The sequence below is a fragment of the Lacerta agilis genome, chromosome 14 (genome assembly GCF_009819535.1).
Source record: "Lacerta agilis isolate rLacAgi1 chromosome 14, rLacAgi1.pri, whole genome shotgun sequence".
Lineage (NCBI taxonomy): Eukaryota > Metazoa > Chordata > Lepidosauria > Squamata > Lacertidae > Lacerta > Lacerta agilis.
The window spans coordinates 9511780-9537920 of NC_046325.1; the positions used below are offsets into that span (position 1 = coordinate 9511780).

The 26141-nt window shown below is 48.1% G+C and overlaps 2 protein-coding genes across 3 annotated transcripts in view; both read right to left on the reverse strand.

The window, feature by feature from the left end:
- Positions 1-1102, reverse strand: part of PFAS (phosphoribosylformylglycinamidine synthase) — a 37243-nt gene extending 36141 nt beyond the window's left edge. The window contains exon 1 of one of the 2 annotated variants that reach the window (XM_033169301.1): positions 1053-1102. The gene's annotated coding sequence lies outside the window, so the exon portion shown is untranslated. Of the gene's footprint in view, positions 1-756; positions 839-1052 lie in introns of those variants that run through there. The other variant, XM_033169302.1, reaches the window with a different exon arrangement.
- Positions 1103-3806: 2704 nt separating this feature from the next.
- Positions 3807-26141, reverse strand: part of LOC117059252 — a 31095-nt gene continuing 8760 nt past the window's right edge. Inside the window, exons 4-19 of the mRNA XM_033170857.1 lie at positions 23319-23446; positions 21893-22036; positions 20030-20104; positions 19180-19350; positions 17861-17957; positions 16270-16493; positions 15446-15599; positions 13769-13977; positions 11809-11926; positions 10167-10372; positions 9942-10059; positions 8313-8482; positions 7511-7608; positions 7277-7383; positions 4740-4805; positions 3807-3966 (exon numbers count right to left, since the gene is read on the reverse strand). Coding sequence (XP_033026748.1) covers positions 3878-3966; positions 4740-4805; positions 7277-7383; positions 7511-7608; positions 8313-8482; positions 9942-10059; positions 10167-10372; positions 11809-11926; positions 13769-13977; positions 15446-15599; positions 16270-16493; positions 17861-17957; positions 19180-19350; positions 20030-20104; positions 21893-22036; positions 23319-23446 — 2174 coding nt within the window. The 3' untranslated portion in view covers positions 3807-3877. The remainder of the gene's footprint in view (positions 3967-4739; positions 4806-7276; positions 7384-7510; positions 7609-8312; positions 8483-9941; positions 10060-10166; positions 10373-11808; positions 11927-13768; positions 13978-15445; positions 15600-16269; positions 16494-17860; positions 17958-19179; positions 19351-20029; positions 20105-21892; positions 22037-23318; positions 23447-26141) is intronic.

Here is a 26141-nt window from a genome sequence, read left to right on the forward strand (position 1 = left end):
TCTTTCGCCAATGGGATTTCCCTGTATGAAGTTCACAACGCGTTTAAGCGATTAGCTTTTTTATGTGTCTAGATTCAGAATTTCAGCCTATAACTAGGAGTATGCACAAGTAGCTAAGTCTAATGCCAGGAGGGGCAAGCACACAAAAAAGGGAAAATTCCAAAATCCTTATTAGGGTGACAGTTTTATTAGAGCAACCAAAATCATAGGTCGGTTAAACCTGTCCAGGGCACATCCAGAATATTGCTGATTTCTGGTGGGATACCAAAAAATTAAGGTATTGCAGTTAAAGTCGATCAGGGGTGCTGGGTGATTTGAACGCGGAACTACAGTGATATGTTGTTGTCGTCCATCCCTCCCCTCCCCCCTTTCAGATTTCACAGCAAACGATGGTTAGTATGAACCAGGAAACACAGAAGGAAATTGACTCTCCTTCCTTTGATGTTTTTTAAGCACAGTTTGGATGGCCATCTGCCATAGATGCTTCAGTTTAGATTCCTGCATTGCAGGGGGGGGGTTGGACTAGATGACCCTCAGGTCCCTCCCAACTCTACAATTCTGATTCTAAGTTATTGTAGGATTTGGCTTCTGCTACACACAGTGCCTTTAAAGGTAAAGGGACCCCTGACCATTAGGTCCAGTCGTGTCCGACTCTGGGGTTGGGGCGCTCATCTCGCGTTACTGGCCTTTGCTGTGCTCTCATTAGCCTAATTAGCTGTTGCTTGAATAAATAAAATAAATGGGTGTTGTACTTACCCCTCTGCTCCGCTACTTAAGTCTCCCAAGTTTAGGCTTTGCCACCTGCGGGTTCCTGTAGCTTGTGGAGTTCCTTCCCTTCTCAGCCCAGTCTAAATTTATATGTGCAGATTGTGACCAAAGTTCAGATTTGAGCCTGAGTGTACATTTCGACATACAACCACAGAGGCACTTTTACAATTCTTTAGAAATATCGCTCCCTGTCCCATCATGATCAGGTTTAAACTAGCTAAGACAAGGCCCAAGTCTCCCAAAATTAATTGGGGTTGAGGGGGGAGAGACTTGATCTTTTTTACCTTTGTGGGGTTCAGTGAACCTCCCCAGGGTGGATAAGCAGATGCCCTCCTGTCATCCAACCTTTGGTGTGTCAGTGATTAACAGTTCCCAGATCTATTATTAACCAGCTCCTGGTGAATACAGAAAAAGCCATATGGGATCAGACCACTGGTCTGGTTCAGCAGGCAGCAGAGTCCGGAGGCAGCAGCTCTGAAAATGCTGTTCTTTAGCCACACCAAATAAATAAATGGTTACAGGTAACACAGCCTCTGAACATGGCAGTTCCGTTTATCCATAATGGCCGATAGCTATGGATAGGTATGACTTGGGCAGAGTCCCAAGGGCCAGCTAGAGACGGCGGGACACAATGGGTCGGTGTGTCTTGCCGTTAACCAGAAGGTTGGTAGTTCGAGCCCATCCAGGGACAGCTGTGGGCAGGATTCCTGCATTGCAGGGGGTTGGGCTAGATGACCCCCGGGGTCCCTTCCAACTCTACAATTCTATTATTTGGGCCCTAGGCGTGAGTTTCTGCAACTAACTATAAAACCACCCTTTGACAGTTAGGGTCCAATTCGCTCTATCCAGGGCCTTCTGCCAGAATTGCTTGTTTCTTTTACCAACTGGAGCTCATCTCCCTTCCTGACAGACAGACAGACAAGGTAATGATGAGAGAATTATTACATTAGACCAATTCATGCAGGATAAAGCTGTCAGTGGCTACTAATCTTGGTCGCTAGGGTTTACCTCTACTGCTTCTGAATACTTTTGCTTGCCTGCTTCCAGCAGGAAGGCACTGTGAGAATGGGATGCTGGACTAGATGGGCCACTGGCCTGAACCCAGCAGACTCTTATACCAGTTGCTGAGAAAGGCAGTCAGGAGAAGTGGATTTGCATTCAGGTCCTGCTTGGTGGCTTCTCCTGGACCTGGTTGGCCGCTATGCAAACAGGACGCTGGGCCAGATTGGGGCACTGGCCTGACGCAGGAGGCTTCTTTTCATTCAGGACAAACGAAAGGAAGACACTCTAACAATGCAAACTTTAGTAGATGGGGTTTATCACACTGCTGGGGTGGGAGACAGCAGATCAGATTGGACGGGGAAACTTAACGGCGGAGAATGGTCGTTTCCTGTACTTTTTATTATCGTTATTATTATTTATTGAAACATTACAAGCACACAGAGTAAGCTAAGACACAGAAGCAATAGTACCCACATAGAAAACAAAACAGAGAGAGAGAAGATAGTGTATGTTACAAAAAGAAGGATGTGTGTGTGTTATTTTAGTTAACAATGTGGCGTTAATAGAACTGAAGTCCCGTACTTGAAAGCTCCAGAGCTTGCTCAGCACAAAGCCTTCTGCAGAGCAAATGTGGAGCTGCCACCAACTCTCCTTTAGTTGCTCTGCTGACGTCATAACAGCAGCGAAATACCTCATCCAAGGCCATGGGAGTGTGAGAGGGAAGGGGGTGGGGACACCATAACCCCACACACCATCCATTGGCCTCCTGTAAGAGCCCAAACAGGCCAAAGCAGGCCACCGTAAGAGTAAAGTTTTTTTTTTTTTTGGCAGCTCAGAGTGCACGTTGCAGAGAGTTTGAGGACAGTGTGTCCCCCCAGCCCTGTGCAGAAGATGAGCTGACTGGCAGGCCAGCACGAGTCTGGGGCTGTGCCAGGGAGAGGGAATCTGCTGCCGCTTTCACATGTTGCTGGACTCCCAGCTCCCCCCTCAGGCCCAGCCGGCATTGCCAATCCCTGGGCTGGCCTTGCAGGCCTCCCCATTTGTCCCGCAAAGGCCTGTTTTCCCAAAGCCACACCCAACGCGATGCCAGGTAGAGACACGGCAGCAGGAAGCTGGAGTGAACATCCCACCACACGTCAGTTCAATCCTGCTTAGGGAAGCATCTCTGCCCCTCCTCATGGGACAACTTTGACAGGTGGGCAGGAGGACCACTCACCTGACATCACCCATCAACAGGTGTGTGTGGTCCTCTTGCCTGCAGGAGTGGGAAAAATACCTAACCTGGCCCAACAGATAATGGGATTTGTAGTCTAGCAACATTCAGAGGTCCATCAGTTCAATGTCCCTGGGTTATGTGACAGTTTCCCTAGAGCAGAAGTAGCATGAAACAGCTTTGTATTCGACAACATTGCCCAAAGGCAATATGGAGGGCAGGCAAGTGAATCTGCTCAGCTGCCTTCAGTTTGCAGCTAGCCTGGCGCCCAAGCTACCTGGGGCAGTTCCACGCTGCCCCTTCCCTGTCTGGTAGGTGGAAATATTTTTTCACTAGCGTGCTATGAAGCTACGGGCTTGCATTTCCATGTTGCTAGCCTTCCGGCAGTCTAATAAATAATTTTTGCAGATTCCTTATGTGGGCTTGTTTAGGATATGCAATTGATGCCACCTACCACTTCCAGCTAAGATCAAGTATAACCACACCTGTGGCTACTTAGCCTCAAGAGAGATATTTCGGAGAGGTATGTTGAAAGATTACTAGGCACGTGCCAAGGAAGTGGTGCAGATTTCCAAATCAATTTGTCTATTAGAACACACAAACATCCATACACGTAGCAGCTGGCTACTAGCAGGTCAGGATGGACGATTCTAAGCCAAGCCTTTTCCCTGACATGCTGATTTTCTACATGCGGGGATTTGGTTTGTCGCCCCATAGTTGAGACCTATAGGCTACGGATTCTTTCTTAAAACCGTGTTTATGGAAGACAATCTTACTCGGCTATGAGTGATCACCAAAGAAGATAGGCTATACTGAAAAACTCCAACTCATAAGTCGTTTGAAGCCTTTTATTTGTTTTCTTTTTGGATACATAACATTTTCAGAATATTGTTTTTAACAACCAAATAATCCAACAGGGAGGATCATGCCGGTTGCAGCAGCTACCCCAAACAGAGCTATGGAGATGGATTTTGCAGCTGCTCCTGCAACAAAAGGAACAAGGAGTTAGTGTCTACTGAGCTGACTCGGGGCCGCAGAGGCTCTGCCCTAAGAACACAGCAAGTGGTCTTATTATACTTGAAGTCAGACTATTTGTTCATCTTAGCCTAGTGTTGTCAGGTCCTACTACCAGCAGCTCATCTTAGGGCAGAGGATCTCTGCAATCATCACCTGATCCTCCAAACTTTAAATGCAGACAGAGACCAGAGATTGAACCTGCTTGGGACCATCGTTCATGCAAAGTCTGTTTCTCTACTACACCACTGAGTTCTGTTCCCTCCCCAATGAACTATCATGAAACATGAGCTCCCCAAAGTTTATATGACATCAATTCCAGGTTGTATTATTAGCATTTACTTTACCTTTGGGGGTGACCATAGTGGCGGGTTTTCGGAGTGTGTTTTTATTCTATTTTTGTAGAAGCAGATTTTCAACATGCCATGATTTTAAGTCAAGCACCTGCAGACAAGGCTGGTTCAAAATTTCAGCAGCCCATGGGACAAATGAGTGTCACCCGCAGCATAGAGCTCTAGCTGCCAGTTGGGACGCTTGGTATCTGCCTGAAGATACCAACCCCCCTCCCCATCCCACCTTCTTCTCTACACATAGCCTGAGTCCTTGATATCTACCCAAAGTTACCAACCTCCCTCCTCCCACAACACACAGTCCCTGCTGGGATATCTGGGCTACTGAAGACCAGATACTTATTCCTATCAAAGTGGCATCCCACAAGTTGAGATGATGGTCGAGGCTTTACCTGATGTAGAGCGGCCTGCTATCTGGGATGCAGCATGGTGATTTGCAGACCTCTTCCGCTGATATGCTGAAAGGGAGGCACACCCCAGTTGTTAGGAAGCAATCAAACATTACACAAGAGGAACACAAAATGGAGTTGTTCCTACACCCACCACATGTGTCCACATTAAATTCTAGCACATGGGTAGGCAAACTAAGGCCCGGGGGCCGGATCCGGCCCAATCGCCTTCAAATCCGGCCCACAGACAGTCCGAGAATCAGTGTGATTTTACATGAGTAGAATGTGTCCTTTTATTTAAAATGCATCTCTGGGTTATTTGTGGGGCATAGGAATTCGTTCATCCCCCCCCCCAAATATAGCCCTGCCCCCCACAAGGTCTGTGGAACGCCCTCCCACCAGATGTCAAAGAGAAAAACAACTACCAGACTTTTGGAAGACATCTGAAAGCAGCCCTGCTTAGGGAAGCTTTTAATGTTTAATGGATTATTGTATTTTAACATTCTGTTGGAAGCCGCCCAGAGTGGCTGGGGAAACCCAGCCAGATGTGCGGGGTATAAATAAAATATTATTTATTATTATTAGGTCTCAGGGACAGTGGACCAGCCGCCTGCTGAAAACATTTGCTGACCCCTGTTCTAGCATAACACTTTGGGGTCCTTAGAAATGGGATCATTATTTGAGCAGAAGCCATGCTTTCAAGGAAGAAATGGAGGCAGTGAGAGATTTCACTTTCTTGGGTTCCATGATCACTGCAGATGGTGACAGCAGTCACGAAATTAGAAGACGCCTGCTTCTTGGGAGAAAAGCAATGACAAACCTAGACAACATCTTAAAAAGCAAAGACATCACCTTGCCGACAAAGGTCCGTATAGTTAAAGCTATGGTTTTTCCAGTAGTAATGTACGGAAGTGAGAGCTGGACCATAAAGAAGGCTGATCGCCGAAGAATTGATGCTTTTGAATTATGGTGCTGGAGGAGACTCTTGAGAGTCCCATGGACTGCAAGAAGATCAAACCTATCCATTCTCAAAGAAATCAGCCCTGAGTGCTCACTAGAAGGACAGATCCTGAAGTTGAGGCTCCAGTACTTTGGCCACCTCATGAGAAGAGAAGACTCCCTAGAAAAGACCCTGATGTTGGGAAAGATGGAGGGCACAAGGAGAAGGGGACGACAGAGGATGAGATGGTTGGACAGTGTTCTCGAAGCTACTAACATGAGTTTGGCCAAACTGCGGGAGGCAGTGAAGGATAGGCGTGCCTGGCGTGCTCTGGTCCATGGGGTCACGAAGAGTCGGACACGACTGAACGACTGAACAACAACAACAACAACATGCTTTCAAGAAGTGGAGAGGCAGAAAGGTTGTCCTATATCTCTCTGGGAACTGAAAACAGCCCTTTTCAAGTCCAGGGGTGCCAAGTTGAATAAAATATGGGGGGGTAGGTAAGCCCCACCCCACATAATCACAAGACACAGCACACACTCACCATTTGAATGGCAATGCCCATCCATTTTGGGGGAGGCGCAGCCCTCTCAAATATTATTTGGGGGGGGGCGAAGGTACCTTAACCCTTAGGAGTTGGCCAAAGGCATTATCAGGTCAAGCATCTTGTTCTCTTTTTCAATTACATTTTATTAAGTTTCAACATTTTTAACATGTACAATCAAAACAATTTCAACTTTTCTTTTTGTCGACTTCGCAACCTGTTTTCCATGGAGTTGTTGTTTCTCCTCTTCTGCTGCATCCTTCTGTCTATTAAATCATAACCACAGTAAGGTAAAGGTAAAGGGACCCCTGACCATCAGGTCCAGTCGTGTCCGACTCTGGGGTTGCGGTGCTCATCTCGCTCTATAGGCCGAGGGAGCCGCCGTTTGTCCGCAGACAGCTTCCGGGTCATGTGGCCAGCATGACAAAGCCGCTTCTGGCGAACCAGAGTAGCACGGAAATGCCGTTTACCTTCCCACCGGAGCGGTACCTATTTATCTACTTGCACTTTGACGTGCTTTCGAGCTGCTAGGTGGGCAGGAGCTGGGACCAAGCAACGGGAGCTCACCCCGTGGCAGGGATTCGAACCGCCGACCTTCTGATCAGCAAGCCCTAGACTCTGGTTTAACCCACAGCGCCACCTGGGTCCTATAACTACAGTATTACAACCCAATTACTTCTGTGGCTTATAGCTGAAATCCTGCTCGTGAGTTCACCATACTATATATAATATACCAAGCACCCCGTTCTCACAGAGGCCACCCAGATGCCCACAGGAAGCCCCAAAAGCAGGATATGAGCACAGCAACATTCTCTCCAACTGCACTTCCCAGCAACAGGTTTACAGAGTTTCTAAGTCACACTGACAGTGGAGGCAGAACACAGCCATTGTGGCGAGTAGCAAACGGGCAGCCACATCCCTCCACGAATTTGCGTTCGCTGTGATGCCACCAAGTTCTTGCATTACAACGGAGGGAGAAAAAATTCTCCCGGTTAGGCAGTATGCATGCCCGATCCGGGAAGCACATGCCAACAGCGTGAGGGACCCGCTTACCTTTGGCTTCAAGAGCGTAGGGTCGAGGTGTCACCTGCCCCCCCTGCAGTTGGCGGGCCCACACCCGGAGCACGTCGTTGAGGGGGTAACGGCAGCGCAGGGTCAGCCTGGAGAGAAAAGCCAGACCTGTACTCTTATACAAGTCACGTGGTCTATTCCAGTGCCAGCGGAAAAAGAGGAAGAGGAAAAGGACAGCATCTCTCCTGGAACATTTTAACCGCAGAGCGGCCTCACCTGTACTGGGAGTCCCTGGTTATAACTGGACTTGCTTCCGGAATCAACTCTCTCCTGAAGGTCACTTCGTTCTCGTACACCAAGTAGCTACCGTCAAACTGAAGGGCGGAGAAGAAATTCAGTGTGTGTGTGGGGGGGCTCCGTAGTTGGGGAAGGGGGGCATTGTCTGTGGTGTGGCAGCCCCCAGATTTGCAGAATCGTCTCCCTTACAGAGGTGCGTCTGGCAGCTTCATTATGTTGTTTCCATCTGAAGACGCACCTCTTTACAACCTGGCCTCTTGACTGTACGTAATTTTATTGTTGTTGTTGTTGTTGAACTCATAAGCCACCTTTCTGCCAGCCAAGGCAGTTTACACTAAAACCATTCGATAAAACGAAGAATGACGAGAGCTCTCCCAGGCCAAATGGGAGCCAATGGTATGTGTTTTCCTTGGCCTGTGCCTCTTTTGCTACTGCCGCCATTATTGGTCTTTAGCAGCCCCAAGGAAGGTGCTAGAGGAGCTGCCCCAACAGTGGTTAATAATACTGTTACTGCTAAATAGCATTATTACTAAATACTGTTTTGCTACTAAATTTGTTACTTGCCCTCCACTAGTGGGTCCCAGGGCAGGTGACAACCATTTAAAATTCAGAATTAAAAGCAGTTTACACGGACTACAGTGACAGGAATAGGGTGGGGAATCTTGAATCCGCATGTCTCAAGTGTCTCCGGCCCAAGTGTGTCTTCAGCATTTGCCCAAAGCTGTAGAGTTCTGTCAGGAGCAGGTGGTTTGTGTGCTCCCTCGTCCTGGGAGCTACCTACCCTCCTCGTGGTGCCACAAGAAGCCACTGGGAAAGAGAAGAGGGCCTTGGACTCATCAGCAGCCACTGGGCCACAATTCTTGTCCCGTAGGTGGGTTTTCCTGGGGTCCAAAGCCGGCTTCGTGTCCAGGCCGAGGACCGTGGCCATTATGGTTCCATTGGGGAAACACACTGCAGGGAGAAAGAGAAAATGCAGCAAGCTGCCTTTTACTGAATCAGACCATTGGGTCCATCTGACTTAGCATTGTCAACACTGACTGGCAGCAGTTCCCCAGAGTTTCAGGCAGGAGTCTGCACATAGAGGCAGATTTAGGGTAGTTCCCCTGCACAGCTGACAAGTAGGTGCCTTCCAAACTGCTTGCCAAAGCCTAATGTGTGTCTGGCTTTGGCGGGGAGGCATGAGGGCTCAGGCAGGGTCCTAGAGTCCTCCTGTCTCCTTCCCAAATCTTAGTTAGCGCTTGCCCAGCTTTGGGTCAGAGGTGGAAGAGCTCTAGGACCCTGCCAGAGCCTTGTGCCTCCTTCATAATAAATAAAATAAAATAAAATAAAATAATAAATATATTTATACCCTGCCCATCTAGCTAGGTTTCCCCAGCCACTCTGGGCGGCTTCCAACAAAATATTAAAAACGCAATAAAACACCAAACATTAAAAATTTATCTAAACAGGGCTGCCTTCAGATGTCTTCTAAAAGTCAGATAGTTGATTCCTTGACATCTGATGAGAGGACATTCTACGGGGCGGGTGTCACTACCGAGAAGGCCCTCTGCCTGGTTCCCTGTAACCTCACTTCTCGCAATGGGGGAACCGCCAGAAGACACCTCCTTTACCTGGCCTTTGGGAAGGTGGCATGAGGGCTGGGCGTGTGTGTCAAATTTTGGCCTCACAGAGGGCACCATGTTACCCAGCATGGGTGTAGCCAGGACACCTAAAGCTTTTTTTGGGGGGGGGGAAATCCTGGGTAAATATACCCTCCCCCAGAAGAGGACATTATGTGGGGCCGACTTCAAATGGGGGGTGGCGGGGGCAGAACCCCGCTCCCTGGCCCTGCTGCATACAGAGCAACAGCTCTACTACCAAGCTAAAGTCCTTCTCCAAAATTATTGTTCATCACTTTCTACAAGAAGTCTCAATTCCACCCTCGTAACATAGCTGAAATCTCTCCATTTTTGCCTCTGGCCTTGCCTGCTACATGCCCACCCCCCTTCCGAGGGCTGCCTATTAGGGAATGTGGGCCTTGGGTTGAAATAGGTTGCCAAACAAGTCTTAAAGGTAAAGGGACCCCTGACCATTAGGTCCCGTCGCAGACGACTCTGGGGTTGCGGCGCTCATCTCACTTTATGGGCCGAGGGAGCCGACGTACTGCTTCCGGGTCATGTGGCCAGCATGACTAAGCCGCTTCTGGCAGAGCAGTGCACAGAAACGCCGTTTACCTTCCCACCGGAGTGGTACCTATTTATCTACTTGCACTATGATGTGCTTTCGAATTGCTAGGTGGGCAGGTGATGTGACCGAGCAACAGGAGCTCACCCTGTTGAGGGGATTCGAACTGCCAACCTTCTGGTTTAACCCACAGCGCCACCCGCGTCTTACTCTATACCAAATGGAACCGCCAGGCCAAATTCCTTACCAAGCAGTTTTCCAGTAGGGAAAATACAGCCAACAGGGAACGCTATCAGTGTCGCCGATGTCTTGTTGTCCCTCAGGGTAAAGTCGAGCCGGGCAGTTAGTCCTTGGAGGGAGATATCCTGTGGCAACACACACAAACTCACGTCACACATATCCGATCGGGTCGGCTACCGCGTCAACTCAAGGCCAAAAGTGGCGACAGGAGCCTTCCCCAGCTCAGGCCTACCTCATACACCAAGCCAGATGCCAAAAAGGGCACAGAGAGGTAATAGTATCTGCCGTCGTCCTGCAGAGTGTAGTTCTGCGATGCGGCCAATTCATTTGTCAGCTGCAAATTCCCCACGTACGGGACCCAGTAGCGATCCAAGTTTCCACGGGTCATTACCAGTCCAATCCTCCCCGTCTCACAGAAGCCCTCGAAGGTCGGAAGAACTGAAGGATGGTGGGTGAGGGAGAGGGCATCACCAAATATATCTTGCTACGTATACAGAAGACGTTACAAGGCACAGCCTCTCTAAAAACACACAGTTTTGAAGAGGTGTGCATGCACACGAAAGCTCATACCAAGAACAAACTTAGTTGGTCTCTGAGGTGCTACTGGAAGGAATTATTTTGTTTTGAGCTTTACTTGCAAGAGAGGCCGTCTTCTCCAGAGATTCCAGACATTTCATTAGGAATCTCTGCGGTCTCTTTCAGTGATAGGCAACATAGACGCCCTCAAGATGCTGTCCATGCCAGCTCCCGTGCTTCCAGACCATCATTCATGCTGGCTGAGGAGCGTTCAAAATCTAGAGAGCACCATGTTGGGTATCCCTAATCTATTATAATGCTTGCAATTATGTTGTGGGGTTTTTTTTGGCACACCTGCATGAAATAACTTAAGAGCAGTTCTGCAAGGTGAGGAGGCCAGAGGCCCCTATTCTTAATTCAAGGACATAAAACATAAGCACAAACTTAAAAACAAAAAGGTTTCATATGAGAGAACAAGGCTTTCACTATACATTTAAAGGATCCCACATAGAATCCTGGGAACTGTAGTTCCTTAAGGATGCTGGGAAATGTAGCTCTGGGAGAGGGTGAGCTACAGTTCCAAATATTTTTTGGGGAGGAAACCACATGCTTGAAATGTGCTTCCGACATATGGTGTGAATCTTTCCAAACTATTGCTTATTTCTAGGGCCGGATTTAGGTTTGATGAGGCCCTAAGCTACTGAAGGTAATGGGGCCCTTTGTATGTCCAGCTGTCCTTTGTCAACAACAAATTGTCACTGCTTTTTGTGTTGAATATACAGTGGTACTTCTGGTTACGTACTTAATTCGTTCCGGAGGTCCGTTCTTAACCTGAAACTGTTCTTAACCTGAAGCACCACTTTAGCTAATGGGGCCTCCCGCTGCGCCACCACAGCACGATTTCTGTTCTTTTCCTGAAGCAAAGTTATTAACCTGAAGCGTTATTTCTGGGTTAGCGGAGTATGTAACCTGAAGCGTATGTAACCTGAAGCGTATGTAACCCAAGGTACCACTGTATGTTATATGGTAATTTATGAACCTAATGTCGCGCATGTATCTAAAGCCATTTTATTTGTTTTTTATCTTGTATTTTGGAAATGTACATCCAGGTTTTTTCCCTTTAACTTTTTTGGGGGCCCCCAAGAGAGTGGGGCCCTGAGCTATAGCTTGTTTAGCTTATACATAAATCCGGCACTGCTTATTTCTAAGAAGGTCTGTACAGATGTAATTTACACTTGATAGGCAATCATAATAGATTCACTGAGCTACACTAAATTCCTTCCCATGTATAATATTTAAAAATGCTTTGAAAGACAGACACTTCAAATCCCAATCCCACCCTACTCAAGCAGACTCACCAACATCAGTGACGTCACATTCGATTACCGCAGGGTAGGTGAAAGGCTTGCCTTTTGAGACTAGGTTGAAGGTGTACTCTAGCCTCAGGGTGTATCTTCTGATGTTGCCATACAGGTACTGGAGAATAGAAGGGCCCATTCACAGCACAATGAAAGCTGGAAGCCCCTACACCACCCCAAAGGTTACAAAGTAGAATATTCCATCATTCTCTCCATCCAGCTTGTTATCAGCATGACACTATTTTTTTTTTAACTGCGATGCACTCTATATGGGTACACCTTCGAAGGGCGCTCTGAAACTTCAGGTGGCGCAGAACGATGCAGCCAAAATATTGACCCGGGCTGGTTTTATAGGCAGTACAGTCGTTCCTCGGAAGTCAAACAAAATCCGTTCCGGAAGTCAGTTCGACTTCCAAAGTGTGGCTCCCGATTGGCTGCAGGAAGTTCCTGCAGCCAATCGGAAGCTGCGGAAGCCCTGTCGGATGTTCCGCTTCTGAAAGAACGTTAGAAAACCGGAACAATCACTTCCAGTTTTCGATCATTTGGGAGCCGGAACGTTCGGCTCCCAAGGCATTCGGGAGCAGAGGTATGACTGTACACTACAGTGGTACATCGGGTTACGGACCCGATCTGTTCCGGGGTGCCGTTCGCACCCCGAAAAGTCCGTAACCCGAGCGGCGATATCGCATTTCTGCGCATGCGCGAACTACGCAGAACACTTTCTGCGCATGCTCGTCTGGTGAAACACGGAAGTAAACACTTCTGGGTTTGCCGCGTTCGCAACCCGAAGCGAATGCAACCCGAGGTATGTGATTTGCTTGCTACAGTAGCCTCAACGACTACTGGCCAGTTCCCAGGCATGATTCAGAGTGTGGGTTGTGAGCTCTACAAACACAATTTGAGAACAGGTTATTCGGAAGACCGTGTTCTCCCATAGGAGCCTGCCTGGGTTTAAGCTGCTTGGGAGAAGGCCCTCTTTTTAATAAATAATAATATTGCCTCTCCCACCAACATCTGAGGCTCATTTGGCAGGAACTCAAGAGAGGACCCCCTCGGTGGCTATTCTCAGGCTCTGAAACTCCTTGCCATGAGAGGCTTTGCTAGCTGAGTCATAGGAAGTCGCCTTATACCGAGTCACACCATGGTTCCATCCAGCTCAATACTGTCTAAACTGACTGGCAGTAGCTCTCGAGGGTTTCAGGAAGGGCCCTACCTGGAGATGCCAGGATTCGAACCAGGGACCTTCTGCATGAAAAACAGTTACTCTGCCACTGACTTAGGACCTTTCCCTGTGTCTTCTGCTACCAGGCAAATACATGTTTGTTTAAACAGTTCTTTGGCCCATAAGCCGACTTGTAAATAATATAGTTGGCTTAACTTCTTTTTTAAAATAGTGTTTTACCTGCTATGGTTATGGATAGCCAAATTACAACTGGGAAGGTCTCTTGTTTGCTTGTGTGATGGAGAAGTAAGAAATGTAAGATATTCTAGAAAAGGGGTGGGAACCTCAGGTCCCCAGGGGCCGAACGTGGCCCTTAGCAATCCCCATGCCACATCCTTCACAGGCCTTATACCCCAAGCGCTTTTGTTCTGGCTGGAATATCCTGTACTTAAATTCTGCTTTCCTGGATAGAGGACAGGTGGGGGTAGTAGAAACTAAGCTGCTGTACCAAGGCGAAGTTTACTCAGATAACTCAGAAGGAGAATGCTAAAGGACAAGAGCCCAAAGTAAATGTAAACAGGTCTTTGACTACCTTCCCTGAATGGAGGAACTTCTACGCCTCACCTCGAAAGCCTAGCAAACACATACATTCTAGTCTTTCAAATGACAAGAGCGTAATTTCCCTGCTCAAGCAATGAGGACTAGCATCATGGCCTCTGAAAACTACACTCCACCCCCACCCCGGTGCCTGTGTAACAGAAACAATCCTTCAAAGCTGACCGCAAGTTAGGCCCCTACCTCCTGCTCCACCAGAGGGTCAGTGAAAGGGACCTGCAGGATGAAGACCCTCGTGTTGTTGGGGTTGGGGGCTTCGCCCAGGCCGAAACCATGCCCTTTGAGCTCTGCGGACGTTAAGGGCTTCCCGCCAACCGCGATGGTGACCAGCTCCAAGTCTAGGAGGAAGTTGCCCAGGCTGATGTCAAAGTAACCTCTCTCGGCGACTGTGTCTGGAAGAGAGATGGTGCGTTGGGTAGCAGGTGGCGTCAGCTAAGGCGGAGACAAAAGCAGCGTTCGAAACTCCCATTGTCCTAGGCGCGTTTTGCGACAGGGAATCTCATTAGCGCAAGCAGTTTCTGAGCTCTAGGTGCAGTGCTGCGCCTAAGATTTCAGATTAAAACTGCCGAGTGGAAGGAAAGGAGGAGCTTTTTCTGTCTCTCCACTTCCAGCTACTTTCTGAAGACTGGAGAAGAGACCCTCTTCAGAATATCAGGAGGGGTGGGGAGCAGGGGAAGGACTAGACCATGTGAAAAATGAACGCAGTATTTTAGCTGCAGTTCATACATTTTCAGCTTTGTTATATATATTAAAAAGTGTGCCTAGATATTCCGTTGTTGCGCCCATAACCTAGGTTTAAGGTGCCATTTAACGCCTAGCTGCCTTATCTCAGTTTCTAACACTGGGCAAAATTGTCCCCCACGGCTCCGCTTCCCTCGAAAGAATGGATGTTCGCAAGGGCCTATGACCAATGGTAGCCAACATGGCGCCTCTTCAGATGTGTTTGACTCCCATCAGCATGGCCAGTCCTCAGAACCAATAGGAGTTGAAGTCAGGATGGGCGCCATGTTGGCTGGGAATATTCTAGAAACCTTGCCAAGGCCCATTCTTTGTACCACAATGTTCAATGTTGGGGGTCCCCCCCCGAATATTCTACGTATTGTGGGGTAGGAGAGCTGTTTAAAAAAAAATCACATCTAGCAACCAATGTGCCCCTTTGGTCTCAGACAGTACAGGGGTAGACGAGTCTATAAAGTTTGGTACACAAATTTCCACAGCAGCTATGGTGGCTCATTTACCAGAAGTATTTAGCATTAACTGTAGACCTGTATACTCAATTCTGACCAAACTAAGCCTCCAAGAGCAAAATATACTTCAGGTGGTGTGCTAGTTGTGAAATATACTGGCATTATTTTCAGCTCCACCAATAGGGTTGTTTCCACCTAAGTTAGTGTTGCCCCACTGGAATTAATGGACTTATGTGAGCCACAGCCATTCATTTCAATGGGTTTACCCTGAGTAGGGCTAACACTGACTACAACCCCACAGGGCTTCATAGCATGGCTTATAAACGTCATGTCTGCCCTCAGGCTTTTGCAGGTGCGAACAACATGGGCTCGAGTATAACCGCCCCGGTGCTGTCACGAGTGCGGATCGTCACGAATGCACAATAAAAAGGACATCTGAGTACGGATGGGTGCATTCATTTCATGTGGTGCTTTTTAAAAAATAAAAAATTTAAAAGACAAAAGTGGACAAGCAAAGGACCAGGATGCAAAGAAGGGCGAGATGGATGGGCTAAGCCAACGTTCAGCTTGCTAGGACGCAAAATAGGATTTCAGATGCGAATGCGATTTCTCTTGCCCAGACAGGGGCGTATTTCAAGCTCCGAGAGGAAGGAAGAACAAGGCCTGAGCTTACTGTCAGTCAGCACAGGTGCATGAGGAGCAAACGGCGTGCGGATGGCCTTGAGGCTGCGGTGGCGAGTCCGGTCACTCTCGTCTCCCTGCCACCTGCGGTCCAACAGCAGGTTTATGCTGTAGGTGGTGCCATAGCGGTTGTCAATCACGTCGCTCTGGAAGCAAAAAGTGGGAGGAGGAATGTTAAAAATGTCTCCTGCTTGAAACATTAGAGAGGATGCTGCTGCCAGTCAGTGGGAACAATATTAAACTTGATGGAGCCTGGTACCAGCTCTGCATAAGGCTGCTTTCCTGTCTTCCTTTCACTGCCCCAAATTTCTTTACAAGCAACCCTAGCATTAATCCCCCCACCCCTGAGTCTATTAACCTCCACACTCACCATCTGAAGATAGATCGCAGCCAGACATTAGGATAAACTTTCTAATGGTGAAAGAAAGTATAAGAAATGGAGTAAGGGCAAAAAGAAGTCTTCCTTGGAAGGCAGCCAGATTTCTTTCATTGGAAGAATATTAGCTAGGGCTGTGCCAAAAATAGTACCATATTTTCTGGCATATAAGACGACCCCCAACTTTCCCAGTTAAAATATAGAGTTTGAGATATACTCGACCGCAGATTCTCCACCCGGCATATAAGACGACCCCCCGACTTTTGAGAAGATTTTCCTGGATTAAAAAGTAGTCTTATACACCAGAATATACAGTAAATTCTCCAATTTCCCAAAAGGTTATTTCTTCTGCAAAAGGGAGATGCCAGGGATTGAACCTGCGACCTTCAGATGCTCTAACACTGAGCTATAGCCCTTTCCAAAACACAGCAGATACTGACCTCCATGAGACCTCCTGCGGCCCCAATGGGCACTGTGATGCTGACGAATTTGGTGTCCGCCAGGAAGCTGTATCCATTCGCCAGGATGGTGGCTGCGTCAATCACACGCCCGTCCAAGCCCATCTCAGCAGCTTCATCTCTGTACAGATGCGGGGATCTCACCAGGGACGGCAAGATCCGGGGGGTCCCCCACCTTAAGGTGGTGGTGGTGAAAATAGGGAGATCTGCAAGAGACAGTGACATTCCCCTTGTTATTGGGCACTGCATCACATCATGAAGCGATCAACAAAGACGTCTCCTATAGTACTCTTAAAAAGATTTGGCATTAAGAAACTGGAATTTCCTTCTAGGACATGGCGAGTACAAGGCTCATCTGGGCGCAAGACTTTTTGAGCAGGAGTAGGAAACCGTTTTGGGTTTGCAGGCTATATCTGGATCAGACACTAGCCACGTGAGCCAAATTCGACAGGTGGGAGGGACCTCTCAATCACCTGGTGTCACAATGAAGTCAGGTGATTTGACACTTAGAAGTCCCCCAAAATTGGGACTTCAAAGCACCCCACAGGGTTTCCAAAGAACCCCGCATGATGCTTTAAAACAGGGTTTCCCAAAAAGCTGTTTTTGGACCACAATTCCCATCATCCCTGACCACTGGTCCTGCTAGCTAGGGATGATGGGAGTTGTAGTCCAAAAACAGCTGGAGACCTGAGTTTAGGAAACAATGAGCCTGCTTTCTTCAGATCATCTGCTGTGCAGAGCGAGTTTGCCTTGGGGGAAATTGCTAGCATGGTCAGTCCTCCAGGCTGTGTGATCTTGTGGGGAATTTGCTCACACAGCTCAGCCAACAGCCTTCAGCTCTACTATCCAAATGGATTTCACTGTCCCCGTATCCATTGCACGCATATTTTGATGCAAAGAAAGGACCTTTTGCTGCCACTGCAGACGGAGCACATAGTCATAGCAAAATAAGAATCTTCAGCAGCAAGTAAAGGAGAGGTAAATGCTCTGGAATCAATGCCAGACATTAAGAATAGGGACAAGTCTATTGAAAAAGAGTGCCGTCACTTTTAATCCGTTAAATCAGAGCTGGGCAATTTCTTTCGGCCCAAGGACCGCATTCCGTTATGGATAGCCTTCTGGGGGCCATATTGTGGGGGGGTGGAGCCAGAGACAGGACTAGGAGCAGCAGCAAGTATAACTGTTTTTTGCCACACACACAGAGATTTACAGGCGCACATATATCTCCATAGCAGCAGGCAAACAAGAGGCATCACTGCTCAAGGATACTTCCCATCCTGGAAAAAACTTATGAGGCAACTGGTGAGAGGGGCATGACCTGCAAAGAATCCCCCAAGGGCCAGGTAGGAAGGCCTAGAGCAGGCATAGGGAACCTTCGGCTCTCCAGATGTTTTGGACTACAATTCCCATCATCCCTGACCACTGGTCCTGTTAGCTAGGGATCATGGGAGTTGTAGGCCAAAACATCTGGAGAGCCGAAGGTTCCCTATGCCTGGCCTAGAGGGCCAAATCCGGCCCCTGGCTAAGTCCCAGTGTTAAATGTTGAAGGCAATGCAAAAGCAGAGAGACTCACTAATGGGACAGGCAAGAGCAGTGTCTACCATGATGATCATCCAGGCCTGCTTGTAAAAGACTGTGGCCCTTGCCACCTCCACTTCCAGGCCCTCTACCTGCAAAGGAAATGGACAGTAAGGATGTATGGTTAAAGCTCCAGCACTGAAACCTAGCAGGCCAGGCAGGCAGCGAAACCATTAGGGAAGGACTTCATGTGTCATTATTATCTTCCTCATTCCCCAGTCCCAGGGTGGGTTGCAGCATTAAAATCCAACATTAAAAAAATGGCTTTAAACAACCCATGGCTCTCCAGGTGCCAAGTTCTTAATTGGCAGCACAGCTGGGGAACCTGCAGCCCTCTGGACACGACTGAACTGCAACTCCCATCAGCCCCAGCAAGCACGTCCAATAGCCAGGGATGAGCGGAGTTGTAGTCCAGCAATGTTTGGATGGCCACAGGCAGAACATCCCAGATCTGATAATTGTCTGGACTCCCTTAAAACCCCCAAAATGCTTTATATAATTTTTATTAAGTTTTCTGTTTTAGAATTTAAAATACTCATTTTACATGCTTAAGATATCAACGACTTCCCTTCTCTTTCCATGTTTCATTTAGCATATCACGAGTCCCTGCATATTTTACAAAAACGATACCCTTCAGTATTCCATGATTGCATCCATCAAAAACTGTTGAATTTATCTTAATGCTGCCAGCGTTTTCAGCTGTATACGGTTATTTCCCATATGTTCAATAAATGTTTTCCAATCTTCTTTAAACGGGTGTTCTTGTTTCGTTTTGTGGGAAAAAACCAAAGTGCTATAGAGCACTGGCTGCACACTTTTGCGAGTGCACCGCTGATGCAAGTTAAGTGGGAAATTATTTAACTAGGAACGCGCACTGCAGTGCCCCAGAGGGCAAGGGTATCTGAGCTAGTCTGGTTCTTTTCACTAAGAAGAGAAGGGAAGAAAAAGAGTTTGGATTTGATATCGTGCCTTATCACTACCCTAAGGAGTCTCAAAGCGGCTAACATTCTCCTTTCCCTTCCTCCCCCACAACAAACACTCTGTGAGGTGAGTGGGGCTGAGAGACTTCAAATGTGACTAGCTCAAGGTCACCCAGCAGCTGCATGTGGAGGAGAGGGGACGCGAACCCGGTTCACCAGATTATGAGTCCACTGCTCTTAACCACTACACCACGCTGCCATGTTCTGCATGCAGGAAAGCCATCCCACTTCCGGCACCAAGCACTGAGCACCACACCATAGTTAGGCAGTATGGCTGGTAGCCATTAATCCTTCCCAACACAGACACAGGCGTTTTCTCTCTCTTTCTCCTTACCAGGGAGACTTCGGTCTGCTGGGTGCCGTAGGGTGTGCGGAAAAGGACGCGGGTAGCCGTGGTGTTGACGCCGTAGCCCAAGGCGTGCGCTTCGGTGGCCATCATGTTCTGCAGGGAGCCGTTCTGATAGTGGAAAGCCACCTGCCACACCTGGTTCACAGCCCCTTGGGCCTACAAAAGGCAAACCCACAAGGCGAGTGTTTAAACAGAGACTGGAGTCAACCCACTTGCCTTCCCAATGACACACAGGGCCCTCTAGGCTGGGGCAGGTACCCCGGGGAGGTCACTTTGGTGTTGCTAATGCAGTAGTTGGCCTTCACCCCCAGAGGCGCACTCCATTGTCTCTCGAAACAGACGGGTGCTAGCCACAACTCCCATGAGGTTCAGCTAGCTTGGCCAATGGTGAAGGATGATGGGACTTGTAGTCCAACATCTCAAGGGTCCCCCCCCATACCCAATGGGAGAGAGCCAAGGCAGGCCGTTTTGGTGCCTAAGTCAGAAAACAAGATACTGCCCTCCCCACAGAAGCTGACCAGGTTGACTGTTCAGCTGGGCTGGGGAAAGGACAGAGCCATTCACTGTCCCAGAGGGCATCAAAACTGGCTTAGAGAGGGTGAGCGGCCAACAGCCTGGCACACACAGAGAGCTCTGTCCTCCAATACTTTGCAAACATTCTCCGCATCTGCTGCCTGAAAGAGCAGCTACCTCACTTGGTCTAATGGTAGGGCTGACTCTGGACAACACTAGCTCATTATTGACTTCCCTGAAGAGATCCATCCAGCCTTCTCCTCCTACTTCCCTCTTATCAAGAATATCTTCCACCGCCCCCTTTGTCCCTCAAAATCCTTACCACAGGCCACACTGCAATCCAGTCTTCATTCAGAGCCTCGCTAGCTGCTCCTGGGACTGCCCGTCGGACGGAGACCTGCAACAACAGCCCTGCGTTGGTCCATAAAAGCACCCGGTCTGGCGCTCTCAGTGTGCAGTTCCCAAGAGCCACGACAGAGATGCTCAGATCTGGGAGAGGTTTTGCAGCACCACTCTTCTCTAGATCTGAAAGATTGCCTTCGCTAACACATCCCCTGCCTGTACTTTTATGAATAGTTTTGCCCTGCTCATAAGCCCAAATGCAAGATCAAGCAGCTTGGCAGGCAGGAGGTGAGACCTTCTCAGTGGTGGCCCCATATTCAGTGGTTGCTGATGCCCACTGGGACCAGAAGAGCAGAAAGCAGGGAGGCCAAGAATAGGAGAAGCCAGAACCAATGATAGAAGAGCCAACCAATTCCAGTTTTCATAGAATTGTAGAGTTGGAAGGGGGCCTGAGAATCGGCTTATCCAGCCCCCTGTACTGCAAAGCAGAAACATGCAGTTGTCCCATAAAGGGATCAAACCTGCAAACTTGGCATTATTAGCACCACACTAACCAACTGAGCTATCCAGTTTCGTTCTCCGAGTTGTACAAGGGCTGTACAGACTAAGGAGCGTGAACTTCCTCTCAAGTGATTTGCACACAGTTACTTTGCTACAGGCTTACAAAAGGGTCTGGGGGTGGGGAACCCTTTTTTCCTAGGTTGAAATGCTTTTTCTTAAAATGGCAGCAAGAAGCTCACAGTGGTATGTTGCAAGCCTGTGCATTGCGCTTAAGCTGCTGCTTTACATGACTGTTCATTGAAATAAAATATACTGCATTTCTAATTACCTTATGCAAGAGCTTTGTCCTTGAAATACTTAAAACTATCAATAAAAATGGATAGGAGCAAGGGAGCCAGCTCAATAGTTGGCCACTCAAAAGCGATCTTCACTCAATATTAATTCATCAGTAAATTAGTTAACCTGATCCCGCTTCTCTCTCTCTCTCTCTCTCTCTCTCTCTCTCTCTCTCTCTCTCTCTCTCGTCTAGAAAGACCCCCAGCATAGCCAAGGTAAAAAAGTAGATAGATTTGCATGTTGTTAGGACATGTTAGGTGACGCGGGTGGCGCTGTGGGTTAAACCACAGAGCCTAGGGCTTGCCAATCAGTAGGTCAGTGGTTCGAATCCCCACAACGGGGTGAGCTCCCGTTGCTCGGTCCCTGCTCCTGCCAACCCAGCAGTTTGAAAGCACGTCAAAGTGCAAGTAGATAAATAGGTACCACTCCGGTGGGAAGGTAAACAGCGTTTCCGTGTGCTGCTCTGGTTCGCCAGAAGCTGCTTTGTCATGCTGGCCACATGACCTGGAAGCTCTTAAATCACCCAACAGTCCTCTTTAAATAAGTTCTCAGCCAACTATGTACCTTGGAAAAGCCGCTTGCTGTGAACTGGGCCCAACCAAAATTTCCCCAAAAAGGGCTTTCCACATAAACGGCGTTTCCGTGTGCTGCTCTGGTTCGCCATTCTGGTTAGTCATTCTGGCCACATGACCTGGAAGCTGTACGCCGGCTCCCTCTGCCAGTAAAGCGAGATGGACGCCGCAACCCCAGAGTCGTCCACGACTGGACCTAATGGTTGGGGTCCCTTTACCTTTACCTTAGGACAACTTCTAAATGTCCCCAGTGGTTGTCTCTGCATCACCTTGCATGCCATTTCTCTTTCCTGATTGCAGGCAGTTGGGGCATTTGTTACCTCGCTGTGCATTTCCGACACCATCTCCCCAGGACACCCCCATGTTTTCGGGTTCCTGCCAAACCTGCTTTGATAGGCGAAAAGGACGCAGGTTTCCCTTCCACCTCCACTCACCTCCATGTAGTTTTCCTCACAGACGATCTCGCGGGGGCTCCATGGGGCACCAAGGGGGCAGTTCATAAAGACGTCGTAAGTGGCCGTCAAGTTTGCTGGGCTGGTTACCTCCACCTGGAGCTGGAGGCTGAACTCCTGGTCAAACTGGACAGAAAGGAAATCTCATTTTCTCCTCCACTTCGTCCCCTCAGTAGCATTCGCCTGCCCCAGGCTGCATCCATACCATAACATTCAAAGCGCGCTGATACCATTTTAAATGGACACAATTTCCCCCAAATAATTCTGGGAGCTGTAGTTTGTTAAGGGTGCTGAGAGTTTTTAGGGGACCCCTCATCCCCTCAAAATACTACAATTCCCAAAGCGGTTTAACAGTCAGAACCTCTTCACAGGAAACTCTGGGAATGGTAGCTCTGTGAAGGGAACTACAACTCCCAGAATTCTGTGGGTGAAACCACGACTATTTAAAGTGTTATTATAGTACTCAACTTGTATGGTGTGAATGTGGCCTAAAACTCTTGAACTTTTTATCTCCGCATGAACGACAAAATCACCATTGTGGGCACTGCCGTGTGTTTTTTATAATTGTTATTAAGTTTCTGTGTTATTTTTCTAGAGAAAGAGGTACCGAAACTCACCATGAACACCTCTTTCTCTTAGAATGGCAATGGCACCCACCTGAGAAGTGCCAAAACTGAGTTCCAGCGAGTTCTCCCTGAAAAAATCCCTGGTTACAAATGTAAATTTTACCTTTGTACAGCAGGCCACAAGGACCCACACTCTTGTTCCTCCATCCAGGAAGACACATTACAAAGTTTAAGCACATTTCAGCCAGGCAAGAATGCTCCTTAAAAATGGCTGATCTGTGGTGGTGCTCTGGGGAGTCCCAAGGGGCAGATAAAGGATTAGAGGGCCGCATTTGGACCCTGGCCCTGACCTTGGCTTAACAGATGGGAAAGGGGGACAAATCACATGGCAGGTTCAGAGGTGCACAGATTCTCTCCTGCCTGCTGGCATTTGGCACCAGGATGAAGCCCAAGTCCTGCCCATTTCCTGCTGCCAGTCAGTGTCGACAACACTGTGTTAGATGGACCAACGGTCTGACTCTGAATAAGGCACCTCCCTCTCTTCCCTCTCCTATTTTGCCATGATCGCATGACCCCTGCCCCTTCCGAAGGATTTAGCAGCATAGCCGGTCCTGTAACAAGAGTTTTCCTGCCTGCCATCCAGGCAGGGGCAGACTGAATTTGAGACCGCCTGCCTGGGAAGCAGCGGAATAAGATTTTTAAAAATAAAATAAAAATAAAGTGCGTTATGTATCCCGCACCACTCGTTATGCCCCAGCTGTCGCAAGATTTAAGCATGCCAGTTTGCTTTTTAAACAAGTTTACAAAGACATCATTGACAAGAAAGTGCAGCAGCCGCTTACCGAATTGCGGACCGAGCAGGCCAGAAAGGAAACTCTTATCTCAGGGTTGCCATACAAGTCTGTGCCACTGGTGAAGCCACACTGAGAGGCAACATGCCCTGTCACTGGGATGCGCTGTCTCTGCTCATCTATGGACAAGAGGAAGCAGGTTAATTCTATCGGGTAAAAAAAAAAATCAGGACACTGATACGGAAATTATGGGGGGGGGGTCACCTAAGCAAAGTCTCCTCCTGAGTAAACTCATTTGGGGTATGGAGTGATGCCCTTAAGGGGACCCATCTCTCTGCCATGATCCAGTAGGCGAGAGACCACGTACACAGGGAAATGCCTCAGCAGGTAATCTCTGGGTGTTTCAGGCTAATATCCCTCAACCAGAATCCCATTGTTCTCTCCCAGATAAGTGCTCAAGGTATCCTTGCCAATACTTAACACCCATTCACACTTCTCAGGGCTATCTCCCTGATATTGCTCTGTTTCCCCCATATGCTAATCTTGTCTTTCCTGTTTTTCCTATATGCAAATCATGTATAACCCTTCCCTTTTGTGAGGTAGTGATGATGTAGTGATGATGTTTCCAAACTGTATTCTGGGATATGATAGGAGTTTTAAAAGTGCTTGTAACACTGTTCTGGGTGTGCAGTTTGACTGTAACCTATTGCGCAATAAACCCTGTCTTGTCCTTGCTCCAGTGGCTGGACTTCTTTTATTTAACTCCGCAGAAACCAGTGGGCCTATCCCTAAGGGCCAGGTGGCTGGGCAGTTCCACACCTGGGATTTTTTCCATAACAGTTGGTGCCGAAAGCCGGGACTTGCGGTTCTCCCATGTTGCTGACTGGGGGCCCTGAAATCTTCAGCCGGCACCAGGCCATTTGCCTGGGAAGATCTTTTGGACCCCCGGCCATCTTCAGGGGCGGTAATTTGCAAGTCTCTAAGGAGCCAGCCGGGGAGCAAAGACAAGATCCAGCCGGCTTATTCATTGATCCCGGGATCCCAGCGCAGGACGCGTGAGTATAGGTTAAAGGGAAAAACCCAGTGCACTGGTGGGAGAGGGGTGGTGACTCCTGGCAACGAATTCTCTGCCCTCTTACCTGTTATTACTTCTTGCCTTTCTCTTGGTCCAGACCACAAAGCCTGTGGACCTTTGCTCAACTCGACAGGGGAGTTCTGAGCTCTATTACTTTCTCTCAAATTCTCTGGCCAGCCGCACCGAGACTGGGCCCGAACGTAAGACGGGGAGGACGGCCTAAACAACCACCTCACCGCTGTGGGCACCTTATCGAAAGCAAGGGGTCAGAGTTCTTTTTCATACTTCTGCCTGCCTTATCGGTGTGGAGCCCGAAGAATAAGTCGGGGAGGACGGCCTAAACAACCACCTCCCTGCAAACGGGTGTCCTGTCGACAGAAGGGGTTGGAAGGACTGTCTTCTATCCAGGGGCCACCCGATCTGGCACCACATTGAGTGGGCGTTCAGTAGGGTGTCCCCCCTTTTCTCAAGTTTGTGACAATAGGTAGGAGGTTGCCAGGAGGGAGAGCTTGGCCTGAGGGGCAGGACAAGGCAGAGTGGTAGATTGCACCCCTGGGAAAAGGAATAAGGAAGAAGAGGTCTGGGGAGGGAACCAGACGGTTGTTGAGGTGTACACGGAAGTTTAGTTGATAGGTTTAGTTGTTAAGTTTTCTTTTACATGTTACATGTTGTCTGTTATGTGTATGTGAGTCTGTTGTGTCTCTGTCATTTTGTTTTCCTTATGTAATTTCAGTGATCTTAAAAGGGCCAGAGAAAACCAGAAACAATTACAAAAATCCAGTCTGAGAGCATGTATGTTAGAGATCTTAAGAGAGTTGTGTTTTAAAACTGGCCATCAGACTGCCCTTCTTAAGTGTGCATAATTTAAAACTGCAAGCTTGCTTCAAATTTTTAGTTTAAAGAAACTATTTGGACCTGATCAACTTAAACATGATATGTTTTAACCCTCGATTAGGAGCCACCCAGAGTGGCTGGGGAGACTCAGCCAGATGGGTGGGATGTAAATAATAACTTATTATTATTATTGAATATAAAACTGAGGTGTGAGCAAATATTTATTATTCAAGAGAGGCTCCAAAAGTGTCTCTCCAAGTGGTAGGAAAATCCCCTGAAGGGGTTTGACTGTGTTCTGAGAGGGGGATTCCCCCCCTTCCTTTTGCAACTAAACAGGAAAGAAATCTGTACCTAATGAGAAATGTTTAGTTGCAACGTAAGTTTATGAGAGCTAGTCTACTATTGTGTTCTAGTCTACTTTGGAATGTGCTGTGAATTTAGCCTAATGTTTCTGCTGCAGACAGCCAAGTTGAGTATAACTGCTCTCGCAAGCTAAACTGCAGCGCCTGTAATTTCATTAAGCCTTAGGTAGGTTCCCCTTTGAGAGAGAAATGTGGTTGCTGTTGTTCTGAGGAATTGTTATGACTACATGCCTATGAGAATATGGTGTTCCTTCTAGGAAAAGTGTTATTAAGGGTAGAAGCTTCCATAGCCAGCAATTGTCTATCTGAGTCCAGTTTTAACTTTGATTTGGTTGGACAGAAGGGTTATTGTAAGGCTCCCAATATCAGTCTGTAAGATCAGCCAGGATTAACTAGCCCTTTTCTTGGAAAATGCCCCTTCAGTTTCTGTCTCTTTCTGGTCCCCAAATCGGAGTTTGCCCAGGTTCTCCTTTTGAGTTTGTCAGCCTTAGAAATTGGCCATAGCTTCTTAAGGGTGCACAGTTTAAAAAAAAAAAAAAAAAAATGTGAGGGCTTGATCAACCCAAAAACATGGCAAATATTGGAATGGGTGGAAGTGGTGTG